At 42.9% G+C, this 20134-nt stretch overlaps 1 protein-coding gene across 5 annotated transcripts in view; it reads left to right on the top strand.

The window, feature by feature from the left end:
- The window catches only part of PHKA2 (phosphorylase kinase regulatory subunit alpha 2), a 94207-nt gene continuing 74073 nt past the window's right edge, over positions 1-20134 (top strand). For 2 of the 5 annotated variants that reach the window (XM_043458427.1, XM_043458424.1), the window contains exons 1-2: positions 1-180; positions 615-836. In XM_043458427.1, the coding sequence (XP_043314362.1) occupies positions 759-836 (78 nt within the window). In that variant the 5' untranslated portion in view covers positions 1-180; positions 615-758. Of the gene's footprint in view, positions 181-337; positions 837-20134 lie in introns of those variants that run through there. The other 3 variants (XM_043458426.1, XM_043458428.1, XM_043458425.1) reach the window with 3 other exon arrangements.

Here is a 20134-nt window from a genome sequence, read left to right as displayed (position 1 = left end):
CCCAGCGTTTCAGAGGTGTTCTGCGCCTCCGGCCCGGCTCCGCGGGTTGCGCTCCGCGCCGGGGGCGTAGCGGGAGGCGGGCTTGGGGCGGGTCCACGGGGCGGGTCCGGGACCTCCAGATGCCCGCGACGGAAGGGCCTGTTTCAACAGCCCCGGCTGTGGTCGGCTGCTGGCGGCGAGGTAAGGGGCTCAGAGAGGCAAACTGGTTCCCGCCCGGAGCTAAGTTCCCCGCTACTCTCGCGGGCCACTTCGTTTTCCTTCCCCCGCGGGCCGGGACTCGGGGGGTTCGGTTCCGCGGCGGGGGCGCGGCCAGGGGCGGGACTGTGAGTGGGCTGTGGCGGGCGGGAAGGATAGAGTTCGTGGCCGGCCTCGAGGCCGCCTCGCGACCGCCTACAGACGAAAAAGGCTTGGCGGGCGCACCGTCGCCCCAGGCCCGGAACCCAGTTCCCTACTTCTCCCGCGGGGTTGCCAGGGACCCGCGAGTGTCGGGAGCGCGTCGGGCCTGGTCGAGGCGGGGTCGCCGTAGTGCCAGCCCCTATCTCCGCCTTCGCGCCTTTCTACTGTAAGAAAACTAGCTGACTGGCTTTCCAGTCATACTTTGGTTCTGTCGAAAGTCCCTACGTCTTAGCACCGGGCTCCATCCCGAGAACTGGCCGAGGCTGTGACTGTTTGGGAACCAGGCCCGCTTGGCGGCCGCAGCCCGGGCGACCCGCCTCCTTGCCACGGGTCGGACGCCGAGGCCCGGGAGCAACGCGGAGATGAGGAGCAGGAGCAATTCCGGGGTCCGCTTAGACGGATATGCGCGGCTGGTGCAGCAAACAATCCTCTGTTACCAGGTAAGGAGGGACCACGTCGAACTTCCCTCTCGAGGCACTTATTCCCCTACTCAGTCCCGTCTCGTGGCCTTAGACTTTGCAGTTACGAGGTTTTTTGTTTTTTCCTTTAATTTTTTTTTTAACTTTTTATTTCCAATTGAAGTATAGCAAGTAAGTGCAAGTGAAGTTGCTCAGTCGTGTCCAACTCTTTGCAACCCCATGGATTGTAACCTACCAGGGTCCTCCATCCATGGGATTTTCCAGGCAAGAATGCTGGAGTGGGTTGCCATTTCCTTCTCCATGTTTTTTCCTTTAAATCCAGTTTTGCTAGCCAGTGGTTACTCCTCCCCCCCATTCCCACCTCGTCCACTTTCCGAGTCAGGGGACCGAAGGGCTTTGGGAATATACTTCACAGGATTCTTTGACTACTGTTTGGGATTGAAGATAGGAGCCCTTTAGATGCCCTGGGTACAAAATGCGTCTTTTTGCATGGACTCAGCTTCTTTCGGATGGAAAGAGGTGTGTGTAGATTGGACAGCACACTGAATGAGGATGGTGAGCTCTGGACTGTGACGACAATAGACAGGAGGGGAGAAATGCTGGGGTGTGTATCCCACTCCTGGTTGTGTGGCAACGGCTGCTATTCCGCCCTTGAATTATCTTGTTAGAGACCCACCTGGGAGGGCCTTAGGGCTTACTCTGTTGCCCTCATTTTACTGATGAGAAATCTGTGAGCCAAAAAAGTTACTGCAGGTAGCAGGGTTAGACCCAAACGCAGGTGTTCGCTCAAGCTAGAGGAGATCTGTGAAGCTTCTCATGTGGTCTGCCGTCTGAATATCTTCTGTTTTGTATTACTCCGCTAAAGTTATGTGTGGCCCAACATGTAAGACCCCTGGACTATTTTTATTCTTCCTGAAGACAGCAGCTGTGTTGCTTGCCTTCAATCAACAGCAACTATTTATAGGACCTCCATGGCAGAGAAGGAAGTGGCATTCCATGATAGAGGCCCGGTCACTCCCAAAGCACTGACCCTTTTCCCTATAGCCAATTTCACAGGTTTGTTTTTTCATTCAGGAAATATTTGTTGTGTACCTGTTATGTGCAAGGCACTCTGTCTGGTGCTGGGCCTACAAAGAAGAGTAGATACTTGTAGTGCAGTGAGATTCATGTGTAGGGGATAGGTCCACAGTCCCTTGTTTGAAACTCTTGACATCAGATAACGGTTTGCAAGTCAGAACTGTTTGGATTTGGGGTGGTATACGTATATTGAATATTTCCTAGTAACTGCAGTGAAATCTAGGCAGCACCCTTAATCAAACACATTATTGTTTTCCACATCGGAATATGGAGATTATCACTGAATAGGAAAAGTAAATGCAGAAAGCAGTTTCACACCAGTTCAGGTCAGCATTTAGCCATCAAATGAGCTTGCTGAAAACTTATGAAAACACTTCAAGTTTTTAGAGCGTATTGGCTTTTGAAATTGCACATGAAGGACTATGATTCTTATTTTGGGAGCCTTGCCCCATTTGGGGAGCATGAAGGAGTACTGGAAGAGATGATGTTCAAGTTGAGAACTGAAGAAGTAGGCCAGCAAGTGGGGGTGACTTTTCTTTTTTGTTTTTCTCTTTGAAGTAGATTATAATTACTTATACACAGTGGTTTGAAAATCCAAGTTGAAAATCCTTGCCGTTCACTGTGAAGGAGCTTTAAGGAGAACTGATCAATCTTGGTGATTGTGTTACACCTGGGTTTAATCTCTAGCTCTTTCTTCAACTAAAGGTGTAACCATTTCCCACCTCTGAGTTCAGACCCTTACCTGTAAAATGAGGATAATTAACACCTGTGATTAGTGCTCAGTACATCACCTGCTCTCCCCACCTGCTGCTGCTGCTAAGTCACTTCAGTTATGTCCGACTCTGTGTGACTGCATAGACGGCAGCCCACCAGGCTCCCTCATCCCTGGGATTCTCCAGGCAAGAACACTGGAGTGGGTTGCCATTTCCTTCTCCAGTGCATGAAAGTGAAAAGTGAAAGTGAAGTCGCTCAGTCGTGTCCAACTCTTCAGAGACCCCATGGCATTAGTAAACAGCGCTGTTGGTCGTGGTATAATTTTGATACGTTGTTGTTAGTCGCTGAGTCATGTCTAACTCTTTGTGACCCCAGGGGCTATATAGCCTGCCAGGCTCCTCTGTCCCATGTTATTCTTCAGGCAAGAATACTGGAATGAGTTGCCACTTCCTTCTCCAGGGGATCTTCCAGACCAGGAATCGAACCCAAGTCTCCTGCATTGGTAGGAGGATTCTTTACCACTGCACCACCCAGGAGGCCCTAATTTTGATATGAAGTGAAGTGGCTTAGTCATATCCGACCCCAAGAATACTGGAGTGGGTTGCCATTTCCTTCTCCAGGGGATCTTCCTGACCCAGGGATCGAACCCAGGTCTCCCACATTGTAGGCAGACGCTTTACCATCTGAGGTATCAGGGAAGCCCAATTTTTTTTTTTTTTTTTTTAATAGGCCACACATATTCAGGCCACAAGTCCTCGCCTTACCACCCTGGTCCAGGATGCTCCCTTTTCTGAGGGCCCTGATATAGCTACTAATTGCTTTCTGGTCTTTGAGCATAATTATGTCTCCTGGTGGATTCTGTGAGATCCTTAAGCGCAGAGACCTCATCAGTTTTGTTCCTTTGGCATGAAGCAGTGCTCCAGGCACATGAAAAGTACCTTTACATCCTTGGTGATGAAATACCTTCTGCAGGCTCTGAGCCTTCCTAATGACCCAGCTATTGGTCCAGGCTTCCCTTCCCTCAGAGGCAAAAGAACTGTCTTCCCAGTAAAGCAAATCTGTAGCATTGGACTTTCCTCTCCAACATTTTAATGATTAAAAAACATTTGTCTGAGCCTTTGGTTGTATTTATTTTGGGGGTAGTTGGTGAGAAGACCTCATGTTTGCCCTGTTTTTCTCTTCGTGACTGCACAGTCAAGCTTTCCTGATTAACCAGAACACTCCAGGTATAGTTCATGACTGTGCACATGTGGAGTCACAGTCCTTCCCACCTTCCCCCACCTTGAAGCCATCCTACCCCAACAGCTACTCTTCACAGCTGTAGAGTGCTAACCCATTTAGGGCCTCCTCATCGTTTCTGAGTGATCTTAGGTCACCTATCCAGTCAGTAAACATGAAAGAGCAATTTTATGTTATGCATATTTTAAAAACAACTTTATTTTTGGCGTGCTAGGTCTTCATTGCTGCATGGGCTTTTCTATGGTTGTGGAGAACTGGTGCTACTCTCTAGTTGCCGTGCACAAGCTTCTCATTTTGGTGGCTTCTCTTGTTGGGGAGCACAGGCTCTAGGGCATGCAGGCTCAGTAGTTGGGGCTCATGGGCTCTAGAGCACAGGCTCAATAGTTGCGGCGCATAGGCTTAGTTGCATGTGGAAGTTTCCTGGATCAGGGATTGAACCCATGTGTCTTGCATTGACAGGCGAATTCGTTACCACCAGGGAAGCCCTATGTTATACATGTTTTTACCACAGTAAAAAAACGAATGAACTGGACTGTAAAAGAGTGGTTTCTAAAGTTTATGCTGGATAGGTTTATGCTATCTTCTATAGAAAGGTGCAGATGTTTATGAGGCAGTTTTCACTGTCAGCTGATACATGGCTGACCTGCTGTTTCTGATGTGTGTGTTTTTTTAATATAGTTGATTTACAGTATTACTTTCAGGTGTATAACTTTGTGATGTAATATTTTTATTGTTTTCCATTTAAAGTTATAAAATAAGAGCTATATTTCCCCATGCTGTACAATATATCCTTGTAGTTTGTCTCATACAAAGTAGTTTTTACCTCTTAATTCCCTACCTCTGTCTTGTCCCTCCCCTTCCCTCTCCCCACTAATAATCACTAATTTATTCTCTATATCTGAGTATGTTTCTGTTTTGTTATATTCGTTTGCCTTATTTTTTAGATTCCACATATAAATGATAAAATACAGTATTTGTCTTTCTCTTTCTGACTTATTTCACTAAGCCTAATACCCTCTAGGTCCATCCACGTTGTTGCAAATGGCAGAATTCATTATTTTTTATGGTTGAGTAGTATTCCATTGTATATATACATCTTCTTTATTCATCTACCAGTTGATGAACACTTAAGTTGCTTGTGTATCTTGTCTATTGTAAATAATGCTGCTATGAACATTGGAGTGCATGTATCTTTTTAAATGGCTGTTTTTCTTTTCTTTGGATATATACCCAGGAGTGGACTTGCTGGATCATATGGTAGTTCTGTTTCTCGTTTTTTAAAGGAAGCTCCATACTGTTTTCCACAGTGGCTGCATCAATTTACATTCTCACGTATAGATCAGTGGCACAAAATAGAAAGCCCAGAGATAAATCCACACACCTATGGACACCTTATCTTTGACAAAGGAGGCAAAAATATACAATGGAGAAAAGACGATCACTTTAACAAGTGGTGCTGGGAAAACTGGTCAACCACTTGCAAAAGAATGAAACTAGAACACTTTCTAACACCATAGACAAAAATAAACTCAAAATGGATTAAAGATCTAAACGTAAGACCAGAAACTATAAAACTCCTAAAGGAAAACATAGGCAAAACACTCTCTGACATAAATCACAGCAGGATCCTCTGTCTCACCTCCCAGAGTAGTGGAAATAAAAGCAAAAATAAACAAATGAGACCTAATTAAACTTAAAAACTTTTGCACAATGAAGGAAACTATAAGCAAGGTGAAAAGACTGCCTTCAGAATGGGAGAAAATAATAGCAAACGAAGCAACTGACAAAGAATCTCAAAAATACACAAGCAGCTCCTGCAGCTCAATTCCAGAAAAATAAGCAACCCAATAAAAAAATGGGCCAAAGAACTAAACAGACATTTCTCCAAAGAAGACATACAGATGGCTAACAAACACATGAAAAGATGCTCAACATAGCTCATTATGAGAGAAATGCAAATCAAAACCACAATGAGGTACCATCTCACGCCAGTCAGAATGGCTGCTATCCAAAAATCTACAAACAATAAATACTGGAGAGGGTGTGGAGAAAAAGGAACGCTCTTACACTGTTGATGGGAATGCAAACTAGCACAGCCACTATGGAGAACAGTGTGGAAATTCCTTAAAAAACTGAAAATAGAACTGCCATACAACCCAGCAATCCCACTGCTGGGCATACACACCGAGGAAACCAGATCTGAAAGAGACACGTGTACCCCAATGTTCATTGCAGCACTGTTTACAATAGCCAGGACATGGAAGCAACCTAGATGTCCATCAGCTGACGAATGGATAAGAAAGCTGTGGTACATATACACCATGGAATATTACTCAGCCATTAAAAAGAATGCATTTGAATCAGTTCTAATGAGGTGGATGAAACTGGAGCCTATTAGCCTATTATACAGAGTGAAGTAAGTCAGAAAGAAAAACACCAATACAGTATATTAACGCCTATATAAGGAATTTAGAAAGATGGTAACAATGACCCTATATGCGAGACAGCAAAAGAGACACAGATGTACAGAACAGTCTGTTGGACTCTGTGGGAGACGGCGAGGGTGGGATGATTTGACAGGGTAGCGTTGAAACGTGTATATTATCATACGTGAAGCAGATCGCCGGTCCAGGTTCGATGCATGAGACTGGGTGCTCAGGGCTAGTGCACTGGGATGACCCTGGGGGATGGGATGGGGAGGGAGGTTGCCGGGGGGGAGTTCTGGATGGGGAACACGTACACTGATTCATGTCTATGTTTGGCAAAACCCACTACAATATTGTAAAGTAGCCTCCAATTAAAATAAATAAATTAATTTTAAAAAATCTGAAAAAATAAAAGTACTGGGAGAATAAAGAAAATTTGATCACTCCGAGAGAAGGAAGGAAAAGGGTGTTTGGGGAGTGAATGAGTGAAAGTTGCTCGGTTGTGTCCGACTCTGTGTGTCCAACTGTGGTCCATGGAATTCTCCAGGCCAGAATACTGGAGTGGGTAGCCTTTCCCTTCTCCAGTGAAGGGTGCTTGGGGAGTGAGGGAGTTTTTATAAAAAGCACAAAAGACAAAACAGGAAGATGCAAATAAGTCTATAATAGTAATCACAATAAATGTTAATTTTTAAATCAGCCAGATAATATAAATTAATTTTTAAAAAGTTGTAAATATATATGTGATTTATGAGACAAACCTAAAATGGGATACTTAAAGATTGAATATATAATTAGTGAGATAAAATATACTATACAAATGCTAACCAAAAATAAGTTGATGTAATTTTATACTAACAGGCAGAGATTTTGAAATTTAAAATAATTAGGAATTCAGAAGTGTTGTATTACTAGATGATAAATGGATAATTCACCAAGAAAGCAATTTTAAACACACAGAGTATTAACAACATAGCAGTACTTTCAAAATGTATAAAGCAAAACTTGACCTAACTGCTAATGAATCCATAACCATAGTGGGAGTTTTTAAATTCCTTTCTCGCAGATACTGCTTTATAGATAAAGCAGAGAAATAATTAGGACATAGAAAATTTGAGCACTTTCATAAGAAACAAACTTGATCAAGTATACATACATAGAATTCTGTGCCCAACCAATAGAAAATATTTATTTGTTTCGACCTTGCAAAGTATATTTTTCAAAAAATTAGGGTATAAAGGAAATCTTGAAAAATATTGAAGAATCAGCTTTATGTATGCCATATTATATATACGTATACACACACACAATATCATGGATCTAAGAAGAAATTATAACAGAAATTGTGAAATATTTAGAGTTGAATGAAAACACAGGCATTCCAAATACCAATTTGTGGAATATTGTTAAAGTGGGATATAAAGAAATGTTTATATCCTGAAATGTATATATTAGAAAAGAAGAAAGATTTAAAAATTTATGAACTCAAGTTGAGAAAAGGACAACAGAGTGTACCCAAGAAAATAGATGAAAGGAAATAATAAAAAGGCCAACATTTAATGTAATATAAAACAAACATTAAATATTGACAAGACCAAAAGCTAGTTTTGAAGAAAAACTAATGAAAAGGCAAACTTCTGTCAGGGTTGGTGGTGTTTAGTCACTGAGTCATGTCCGACTTTTTGCGACCCCATGAACTATATAGCCCACCAGGCTCCTCTGTCCATGGGATTTCCCAAGCAAGAATACTGGAGTGAGTTGCCATTTCCTTCTCCAGGAAATCTTTCTGACCCAGAGATTGAACCTGCGTCCCCTGCATTGGCAGGTGAATTTTTTTATCACTGCGCCACCTGGGAAGCCCCAGGGTTGTTGGGAGAGTGGGAAAAAGGACATATGAACAATATTAAGTGAAAATGGAAAAATACTATGAATAATTTTGGCCAGCAAATTTGAAAACATAAGCGACAGTTTTCTAGATAAATATTACCAATGTTAATGCAAGAAAAAAAATTACATCCTAATAGACTATAACCATTAAAGAAAATTGAAATAGTGAAAAAAAATCCTAGTCCAAGATGAGTTTATAGTCTAGGACCGAGGAACATTTAGAGGTTTATTTATTCATTCATCTTTGGAATTTGGCTTTTATTCTAAGTGGGAAGGGAAGTGATAAGAGGGTTTTGAGCAGATGAATGATGTTTGAAAAGAATCACTCCACTGGCTACATGGAATATAATGTGTCAAGATGCAAAACAGGCAGCTTCTGCGATTGGAGCATAATGACTCTGACAGTGGTTGTAATGGAGACTGATAGGAATGGTTGAGCTTGGAGAAATTTTTGGAGATGGAGATAAGTTTTACTGGTGGATTGAGTGTACAATGTATGGAAAAAAGAAAAGCTAAGAATGACTCCAAGGTTTTTGGCTTGAGCAACTGGTAGGATGGAATTGCTTTTTAGTGGGATGGGGAAGATGGTGGAGGAGCAAGTTTTTGGGGGAAGATAAGGAGTTTTGTTAATTATGAGGTGCCCATTAGACATCTAAGTGGAAATGGTAAGTAGATAGTTGAATCCGTGAATCTAGAAGTCAGGGGAGAGGTCGGGAGTGGAGATGAAAGTCTTGGAGTTGTTGGTATACATATATGTGGTGTTTAAAAGGTACCGAGACTGGATGAGATCACAAGAGTGAGTGTAAACAGGAAAGAGAGGACATTTAAAGAGGAGCTTTCCAAAAATGGGGAGATCCAAAAGATGAGAAACCACCCAGGGATACTGAGAAGCAGCAGAGAGGAAGTAGGAAAACCAGCCATGGGTGGTTGTCATCCTAGAAGCAAGTGAGGAAAGTGATTCAGGGAGGAGTGTCATATGGGTGAAATTCAAGTAGCAACAAAACTGAAAATTGAGCTATAGATTTAGCTGTGTAGAAGTCATTGGTGATCTTGTCAAGCAGTTTGTGTGGGTACTAGAGGAAAAATTGGTTGAGATGAGCTCAAGAGCTAAGAGCAGTGTTTGCATGAAGATGTGAGGTTGAGAGGGGTTTATGTGAGAAGTTATATATCTGGTAGAAATGACCCAGTAGATAGGGGAGAAATGTGAGAGTGGGAAATTACTGGAGCAGAGATAGTTTATCCATCAAAACAAGAGGGAAGGCAGGGTATGTGGGCGCAGTGTTCTCTTTTGGTAGTTTCTACTTTCTCAGTGAACCACAAGGCACAGTCATTAGCTGAGAGTGAAGTTGAGGGGGGAGGGAGTTATCAGAGGTCTGCAGGGAGGGAAAAAGATTTGAAATTGTTAAGAGAAAAAGGGAATGAATGGTCCAGGGATTTCTAGTATGTTTGTTGGACACTACTAAGGGTCATTAATTTTGAGCAAGTTCAACCTGTATGGCTGTGTTTTTCTCTAGCTATACAGTTCCACTCCCAGTGGCAGGCAGAGTCACATTTAGTCAGAGATGGGTTTTTGTGTGGTGAGTACAGTGCAGTGAGAGAGGAGCAAGAGATTAACAAATAACCCCTATCTGAAATGAACTGTTTGAGATAAAAGATAAAGAGGAATAACTGCCAGCTCCTTTTATGTGGCCAATATTCCAAGATACCATAGTCAAGTAAGACATAATATTTATGAAATATTATGAATGGAGGAAATTCACTTATGAATATTGATGTAAAGTATAAGGTAGTAATACAGTGAAACCAACAATGTATTAAAAATCATAATCAAAGATTATCTCAGTAATATAAGAAAACTTACTTTAAGAAAATCTATTAATGTAATACCACATTAATAAAGGAAAAAAAGGCTTCAACTTTATCTGTAACATTTTGTTTATTTTTTAAAAAGAAAGGAATCTGGTATTATTATGGTGGAATGCTTTCCTTTGTTGGGTCTGAGTGATGGGTATTGGTTACATTGCTTTCCTATATGTTTGAGATCTTATTATATTGTAAAAATTAAGGCTATGTTAATAAACGTAGTCTAGAAGTAGCCTAAGAGTCAACTTGGATTCCTTCTGTTCCCTCTTGCCCCACCAAAAAGTGAGAGAATGTACTGATGAGTTAGATCACCAAAATCTGTCTCAGCTCCATCCACTTGTGTCCCTGACCACTGCCCCTACCTAGTCCAGGCCACCACCATCTCATACCTGGACTGCCCCTCTAGCCTCCCAGTTGCTCCTTGCTTCCACTCTTGGCCCCTCGTCCCCAGGAGTAAGCATCCTTACATCAGGCACCAGATTGCACTACTCTGCTACCTACATCCTTCCCATGGCTTTCATCACTCCTAGAATACAATGCAGTGTTTTTCCAAACATTGCAGTCTAGCTGTAGCCTAGCTCTCCAGCTTCTCTCACCATCAGCGGTGTGCAGGTAAAGGGTTAACAGTTGGCTCAGCTGACTTGAAACCTTGGTTTCTTTATCAAGAGCCATACCAGGAGGGAGAAATGAGAGAAAACCACCCCCAGTGTTTTACGCCCAAGAGCAAACTCTTGATCTTTCCCGATATATCTGGATACCACCGCTCATGTGGAGCCTTGAGTCAGCCACCCAGGGGTCTTTTTGACCCCTTCTTTTTTCTTTTCTGGCCTGTATCTACTTCATCACCAAGCTCAGCTGATTTTCTCTCGACTCCATCAGCTGCTTCTGCTCCCCTCTACCATCACCACCCTCCTCATTAAGCCATCAACCTTGCTGTGCTCTATCCCTGCGCTCTATCTCTTCCCCACCTGTCTTCTCTGTGCAGCCATTTTCAGTCCCCTCCCAGTTTTTCTCCAGACTGCAGCCAAAGTGGTCGTCTTCAAAGCAGGTGTGCCCTCCTGCTGACCCTCACTCTGGGTAACATCTTTACCTCCCTTCTACCTCGGCTCCTCCTGGGAAGCTCTCCCTCCCCCATGACGCCTTCACAGCATGACACACATCCCCTTTGCTGCACTTAACTGAGTTGGAATTTTACATCTACTTGTGTGACTTAAAATGAATGAATTTCCACTAGACTATAAAGTCCACTGCACAGGACCAAGGATTTCTTTTTAATTACCATTTTATTCTTAGCACTTAGCGTGTGTGCTCAATCGTATCTGACTCTTTACGACCCCATGGACTGCAGCCCTCCAGGCTCCTCTGTACATGGAATTTTTCATGCAAGAATACTGGCGTGGGTTGCCATGTCCTCCTCCAGGGGATCTTCCTGACCCAGGGATCGAACTTGTGTCTCTTGCATTGACAGGTGAATTCTTTACCAGTGAGCCACCAGGGAAGCCCGGTGGCTCTTAGTACCTGGCAGTTTGTAGAGATTTTAAAAACATTTGATTGAATGAATTAATGAATGAAATAAAATGCTTACCATGTAGTCTATGCTGTAGTATGGGCAATAGTTATGTGCAGTTAATAAATGACTACTGCTATTGTTATTATTTATCAGACCTCTACCATACAACCATCATGTGGGGGTTCTTAGAACCTAATTGTATTACCATAAAAAGAGACTGGTCCAAAGTTGCTTCAACCTGTCTGTTGTTCTTAGTTCCGTTTGCTCTAGGAGGAGTTTATTTAATAGTCACAATGGGAATGAGAATAGTGGTGGACCAGGGCACGCACAAGCATTCTGGGCAGCACTGAGTCGAAAAGGGGCAGAAATGATACTTTTAGTCCATAGTCAGACAGGAACTATCTGACTGATGGTTATCTGGTCTGTGTGTCAGTTCGAGAAAGGAGCACTTGATAGATAACATTTTCTCCTTCCTAGTATTATTCCAGGCCCTGCCTTCTGCCATCTCCCACTTCAGTTCTGTTTAGGGGCAGCCAGGAGGAGGGCTTTTGCTGTGCTCTTTTCAGGACAGCCTTTAAATATTTTACTGACAGATGAAAAACATTTGAGTACTTCAGTGAAAATCCTTGAACCTTCATTTACAAAGGACCATGTTTCCAGTTTTGCAGGGATCCAAAAGATCATCTACTCAGATCACCCAGTCTGCTTTTACAGTTGAAGAATTCCAGCCAAGGGAGTTGTTGTTCAGGTGCTCAGTCATATCCAACTCTTGGAACCCCATATACTGCAGCACGCCAGGCCTCCCTGTTCCTCACCATCTCTCGGAGCTTGCTCAAACTCATGTCCATTGAGTCAGTGATGCCATCCAACCATCTCGTCCTCTGTCATCCCCTTCTCCTCCTGCCTTCAATCTTTCCCAGCATCGGGATCTTTTCTAATAAGTCAGCTCTTCACATCAGGTGGCCAAAATATTGAAGCTGCATCATCAGTCCTTCCAGTGAATATTCAGGGTTGATTTCCTTCAGGATTGACTGGTTTGATCTCCTTCCAGTCCAAGGGACTCTCAAGAGTCTTCTCCAACACCACAGTTCAAAAGCATCAATTCTTTGTTATTCAGCCTTCTTTATGGTCCAACTGTCACATCCATACATGACTACTGAAAAAATCATAGCATTGACTATACAGACCTTTGTCGGCAAAGTAATGTGTCTGCTTTTTAATATGCTGTCTAGGTTTGTCATAGCTTTTCTTCTAAGGAGCAAGTGTCTTTTTTTTTTTTTTTTGGAGCAAGTGTCTTTTAAGGGAGTTGAGGGGACCTTTTCAAGGTCATCCTTTTTTCTGAGCTGACAGCCCCAGGATAAGTACTTAGTCTTGTTGGAAACAGGCCAGAGTGGAGATAAATACTTAGGACACACCAGATTGCTGTGAATACCAAATTATGTTGCATTCCCTAATAGAGTGAAGTAAATATCACACCTGCCTCAAAATAATAGGTGGGGAGAACATAATTAATGTTCATAAAATTACATTTAGAAAAGTGGTTCTTAATCAAATGGGTTACAGACCCATTTGATGATGGCTGAATATCTTACCTTCTGGGAAGAATGCTCATGAAAAAGTTCCAGGAAAAAAAAAAATTCCAGGACTCTCAAGGACCTCTAGCTTTGTGCCCTGACAAAGCCCATCTGTGGGCTCCTGACTGACACTCTGGAGAGCCCAGAGGCAGAGGAACGTGTGTGGTGCCACCATGCTCTCAAACCGTTTTGTTGTTTAGTCGCTCAGTCATGTCTGTCTCTTTGTGACCCCATGGACTGTAGCCCACCAGGCCCCTCTGTCCATTGGATTCTCCAGGCAAGAATACTGGAGTGGGTTGCCATTCCCTTCTCCAGGGGATCTTCCTGACCTAGGACTGGAACCCATGTCTCTTGTATTGGCAGGAGGATTCTTTACCACTGAGCCACCAGGGAAGCCCAAGCCTAATAGAATAAAAGTCTCATTGAAAATATCAAACAGTGACATTTGCAATTTTCCTGTTCAGGTGAAAGAGTGCTAGCATGGCACCCAATCATCCTTGGACACCTCTGATTTAGATGTGGCCAGGAGGGTTCTCACGGCCCTTCTGAGTTTGGATCTGTTCTGTAAGTTTGCACAACATCGGGCTAAGGAACTGGCAGGAGAGGCAAAGAATTAAAATCTCCTTAAAGAGTGGTAAAGTCATTTATACATTTGATTGTAGCTAAGGGGCCCAGAATGGTTTCTGTGAATTTTGCAAGTTTGAAGATGAGTATTGGGTTCTGGAATGAAGCTAGAATGAAGTGGATTCCTGTAACGCTTGGCTTCCAACCCAGCTTGTTTGCCTGTAAGCCATCATTCAGTCGTAGCAGATGATAAAAATGTGCTGGCCTAGGACAGCTTGCAGCTTGTGCATTATTTGTAAATCTAGAGGGGGAAATTTCATCAGCAGTTAAGAAAAAGACATGATTTGAAAGTGAGAATTGCACACCTGTGATCTCCCTAGGTAAAACACGAGCCTGCTGCATGTTAGAGCTTAAGCTGTCAACATTATTCTCTGAAAGCCTGAGGTTTACATACCAAATTATGCAAAACCACCTTTTAAACTAAAGGAAAAAATAAAGGTTACTCACATAACCAGTAGTCTCAATTATAGATGCGATCATTTTAGAACAAATGCTATTATAATTCCTACTTAAAACTCTCAAGCCCAAGGCATTGCCCTTCCCCATCCCCTTTAACATGTCGAGCAGCAGTTGCTAGAACAAAATGCCCATTCACTAAGTGAATTTAACCAGTTTTTGTAATAGAAATTCTCACATTCTGTTTTGCCTTACTAGCATAGGGGCGATGGGGAAGGGTGGGAGGGGCAAGTAATCATGTGTTTTCAACATTTATCCTGGCTTTTTTTTTTTCCCTATTTATTTTTAATAGTTGGAGGCTAATTACTTCACAACATTGCAGTGGGTTTTTCATACATTGACATGAATCAGCCATGGAGTTACATGTATTCCCCATCCCGATCCCCCCTCCCACCTCCCTCTCCACCGGATTCCTCTGGGTCTTCCCAGTGCACCAGGCCCGAGCACTTGTCTCATGCATCCCACCTGGGCTTCTTTTAAGTATTTTGTTTGAATAGTTAAACAATATATTCCTCCCTTGGAACTGAGCAAGGTGGTAGCATTATTGCAGGAAAGGGGACCCCTTCCAGGGCCCGAAACTGGGCTCTTGTCTAACAGTCAGAAATGAATTGTCTGAGGAGACACGTGTGCTGACAAAGCAAGAGATTTTATTGGGAAGGGCACCCAGGTGGAGAGCAGTATGTAAGGGAACCCAGGAGAACTGCTCTGCAGTGCCTTGCAATCTCGGGTTTTATGGTGATGAGATTAGTTTCTGGGTTGTCTTTAGCCAATCACGGGGCTTCCCTGGTGGCTCAGAGCTTAAAGTCTGCCTGCAGTGCGGGAGACCTGGGTTTGATCCCTGGGTCAGGAAGATCCCCTGGAGAAGGAACTGGCAACCCACTCCAGTATTCTTGCCTGGAGAATCCCATGGACGGAGAAGCCTGGTGGGCTACAGTCCACGGGGTCACAAAGAGTCGGACACGACTGAGCGACTTCACTTTCTGACTCAGAGTCCTTCCTGGTGGTGCTCGCCTTGTTCAGCCAAGATGGATGCTAGAGAGAAGGATTCTGGGAGGTGGTTGGACCTGTGGTGTCTCCTTTTGACCTTTCCCAAACTCTTCCAGAGGCTTATTAGTTCTGTGTTCCTTACCAGGACCTCCTGTCGTAAAACAACTTACGCAAATGGTTACTATGGTGCCTGGCCAGGGTGGAAGGTTTCGATCAGTGTGCTTCCCCTAACAGCATGAACATAGCAATTCTTAATCCAAAGGAAAGAGGACCAAGGGTGGGTGTTAGCTTGGAGGCCTCTGACCTCTGTCCCTTGGAGCATAGGAAAGGGAGCTCCAGGAACGCTTCATGGAGGAGGGAGTATATGAAGGAGGGGTGTTTGCTAAAGGGCATTACAGGTGGAAAGAAGAGTGTGCACACAGGCCCAGAAGTGTGAGAGCAGAGCACGTGCAGGAAATAATAATTCAGGTTCTCTGGGGGGCTAGGGAGGGAGGTATGGGTGGTAAGGCTAGATGTGAGAGGAAGAGCCAGCCCATGGTGAGCCTTGTATGTCTGCCTGAGGGACTTTGATTTTATCATTGGGCTGGAGAATTCTTGTGTGTTTGTTTGTTTGTTTTTGACTTTTTATTTTGTATTGGAGTGTAAGCCAGCTAACAATATTGTGACAGTTTCAGGTGAACAGTGAAGGGACTCAGCCATATATATACATGTATCCATTCTCCCCGAAACTCCCCTCCCATCCAGACTGCCACATAACACTGAGCAGAGTTTCATGTGCTTTACAGTAGGTCCTTGATGTTGTCCATTTTAATATAGCAGTGTGTACAGGCCCAGTGGTAAAGAATCTGCCTTCTATGCAGGAGCCACAGGAAACTCGGGTTTGATTCCTGGGTCAGGAAGATCCTCTGGAGAAGGGCATGGCAACCCACTCAGTATTCTTGCCTAGAGAATCCCATGGACAGAGGAGCCTGGTGGGCTAGTCCGTGGGGTCACAAAGAGTCGGGCACGACTGAGTGACTAACTTATAACACTTAGGATTTATGTCAGAGAGTGTTCTGCCCATGTTTTCCTCTAGGAGTTTTAATGTGTCTGGTTTCACATTTAGGTGTTTAATCCATTCTGAGCTTATTTTCGTGTATGGTGTTAAAGAATGATCTGATTCATTCTTTTTACGTGTAGCTGTCCAGTTTTCCCAGCACCATTTGTTGAACATTGTGTAGTCTTGCCTCCTTTGTCATATATTAATTAACCATAGGTGCATGGGTTTATATCTGAGTGTTCTGTACTGTGGGTTGGAGAATTCTGAGCAATGAAGTCTTGAGATTCTAGGTCTTTCTGTGACCTCCCTTTGTGGAGGATGGGTTGGAAGGAACCAGTACTAGAGGCAGAGAGACCAGTAAGGAGCTACTCCAATTTTCTTTTAGGATGGAGGGATTGAAAGGAGGAGTCTATCCTCTCTGTGCCATTTTTGGTGGGTAGATGACAGCATTCATTTCTGCGCCCTCCAGCTAGAAACTGAACTGCATGTTAAATTAAGTAGTTCGAAAAAAAAAAATTAAGTAGTTCGATGCTACCATCTAGCTTGTGTCTTGTGTATTTTGCGTTAATATTGCTTCAGTCTTAGATTTCTTTAATGGCATCAAGTGTTTTTTACAGTATCTAGTTCACCATGGCCATTTAATAAGAATTCATAGTCATATCTGTCAGGATTCTTTCAGATGTAAGTGACACACCCACCTTAAATGGCCTTTAAGCACGAAAGAGAATTTATTGCTCAAATAACTGAAAAGTCCAAGGGACTGTGCTAGATTCAGGCATGGCTGGCTTCAGGAGCTCAAATAATCAAGTATATCTCTTTGCATTACTTGACCCCATTTGACTCAGAGTGGCCTTTATTCTCTGGCAGGCTCTCCTAAGTGGTCAGGTCTCAGGTCTCTCAGAGGTGGTCCCTTGGCAGCTCCAGATTTATCCTTTCAGATTGGTGCTGTCTGCAGAAAGAACTGTTTCTATAATGGCCCCAGAGAAGGTCCTGACTTGACAATGGCTCTCAGCTGATCCAGCTTGGGTCATGAGCACATCCCTGAACTGTGCCTAGATTGGCCAAGCTGGGTCACATGTCCTTCCCTGCAGCCGGGGTCATGGCCAGGGGGCAAGCAATGATGGGATCAGCACCTCCCCCCACCCCCAGAACCAGACAGTCACAGCAGGGAAAATTATAGGCCATTACCAGAAAAAGGAGGAACAGGTACTAGACAGGCAGAGGCTACAGTGTTTCCATTAGAACAGGAATAAGTATGGGGCCTGAGGGGACACAAACCCATGCTCTCCAATCTGCTTTGAACCTTCCTTTTTATATAAAAAGAAACCAGAGATCACAGAAGTTAAGTAATTTGCCCAAGATCGCATAGCTAGACTGGCAGCACTGTTTTGTACTCCCACCAACAATGCCTGAGGATTCAAGTGGCTCTATGTCCCTGTCAACACTTAGTATTGACATTATTTTTTCTAATATTTCAGATTTTTATTACTGCAGTATACTTGATTTACAATGTTGTATTTCTGGTATAAGCAAAGTGATTATTATATACTTTTCCATTATGGTCTATTATAGGATACTGCATATAGTTTCCTGTGCTACACAGCAGGACCTTGTCATTTATCTATTTTATATATACCAGTTTGTATCTGCTAATCCCAAATTCCTAATTTATCCATCCTTATTTTCTTTCCCCTCTGGTAACCATAAATTAGTTTTCTATGTCTGTGAGCCTATTTCTGTTCTGTAAATAAGTTCATTTGTATCATGTTTCAGATTCTACATATAAGTGGTATATGTTATTTATCTTTGACTGACTGACTTCACTTAGTATGATAATCACTAGTTGCATCCATGTTGCTGAAAAGGGCATTATTTCATACTTTTTTAATGGCTGAGTAGTATTCCATTGTGTGTTTATGTAGTGTGTGTATACCACATTTTCTCTATCCATTCATCTCAGTTCAGTTCAGTCGCTCAGTCATGTCCGACTCTTTGCGACCCCATGAACTGCAGCATGCCAGGCCTCCCTGTCCATCACTAGCTCCTGGAGTCCACCCAAACCCATGTCCATTGAGTCGGTGATGCCATCCAACCATCTCATCCTCTGTCATCCCCTTCTCCTCCTGCCCTCAATCTTTCTCAGCATCAGGGTCATTTCCAATGAATCAGCTCGTCGCATCAGGTGACCAAAGTATTGGAGTTTCAGCTTCAGCATCAGTCCTTCCAATGAACACCCAGGACTGATCTCCTTTAGGATGGACTGGTTGGATCTCCTTGCAGTCCAAAGGACTCTCAAGAGTCTTTTCCAACACCACAGTTCAAAAGCATCAATTCTTCGTCACTCAGCTTTCTTTATAGTCCAACTCTTATATCTGTACGTGACCACTGGAAAAACCATAACCTTGACTAGATGGACCTTTGCTGACAAAGTAATGTCTCTGCTTTTTAATATGCTATCTAGGTTGGTCATAACTTCCCTTCCAAGGAGTAAGCATCTTTGGACATTTAGGTTGAGTTCATGTCTTAGCTATTGTAAATAATGTTGCTGTGAACATTAGGGTGCATGTACCTTTTCAAACTCTAGTATTCTCTGGGCATATGCTCAGGAATGGGATTACTGGATCATTTGGTAACTGTATTTCAACTTTTTAAGGACTCTCCATACTGTTTGCTGTAGTGACTACACCAGTCCACATTCCACCAACAGTGTGGGATAGTTCCCATTTCTCCACATCCTTTCCAGCATTTGTTGTTTGTAGACATTTTAGTGGTGGCCATTCTGATTGGTGTGAGGTAATACCTCATCACAGTTTTGATTTTGCATTTCTCTAATAGGTAGCAATGTTGAGTATCTTTTCATGTGCCTATTGATCATCTGTATGTCTTCTTTGGATAAATGTCTATTTAGGTCTTCTGCCCATTTTTTTTTAACTTTGTTTAGTTTTTTGTTATTGAGTTGTATGAGCTGTTTGTATATTTTAGAAATTAAACCCTTGTTGGTTGCACCATTTGCAGATATTGTCTCCCATTGCATTGGTTGTCTTTTGTTTGTTTTCCTTTACTATGCAAAAGCTTTTAAGTTTGATATGGTTCTGTTTGTTTTTACTTTTATTTCTGTTACCTTGGGAGAGTGACCTAAGAAAACATTGCAACAATTTATGTCACTGAATGTTTTGCCTATGTTCTCTTCTAGGAGTTTGATATCACATCTATGTTGAAGTCTTTAGGACATTTGAATGTATTTATTTATTTTTTAATAAATTATTTTAATTGGAGGCTAATAACTTCACAATATTGTGGGTTTTGCTATACATCGACATGTATCAGCCACAGGTGTACATGTATCCCACCATTCTGAACCCCTCTCCCACCTCCCTCCCCACCCCATCCCTCTGGATTGTCCCAGAGCACCAGTTTTGAGTGCCCTGCTTCATGCATCGAACTTGAACTGGTCATCTATTTTACATATGGTAATAAACATGTTTCAATACTATTCTTTCAAATCATCCCACCCTCGCCTCCTTCCACATACTCAAAAAGTCTGTTCTTTACATCTGTGTCTCTTGCTGTCTTGCATGTAGGGTCATCATTACTGTCTTTCTAAATTCCATACATATGTGTTAATATACAATATTGGTGTTTCTCTTTCTGGCTTACTTCACTCTGTATAATAGGCTAATAGGCTTCAGTTTCATCTACCTCATTAGGACTGACTCAAATGTGTTCTCTTTTATAGCTGAATAATATTCCATTGTGTATATGCACCACAGCTTCCTGATCCATTCGTCTGCTGATGGACATCTAGGTTGCTTCCATGTCCTAGCTATTGTAAACAGTGCTGCAGTGAACATTGGGGTACATGTGTCTCTTTCAATTCTGGTTTCCTCAGTTTGTATGCCCAGCAGTGGGATTGCTGGGTCATATGG

Source organism: Cervus canadensis, chromosome X, assembly GCF_019320065.1.
Source record: "Cervus canadensis isolate Bull #8, Minnesota chromosome X, ASM1932006v1, whole genome shotgun sequence".
Taxonomy (NCBI): domain Eukaryota; kingdom Metazoa; phylum Chordata; class Mammalia; order Artiodactyla; family Cervidae; genus Cervus; species Cervus canadensis.
The sequence above is the reverse complement of the archived record's forward strand: the minus strand, read 5'-3'. Positions and strand labels throughout refer to the sequence as shown.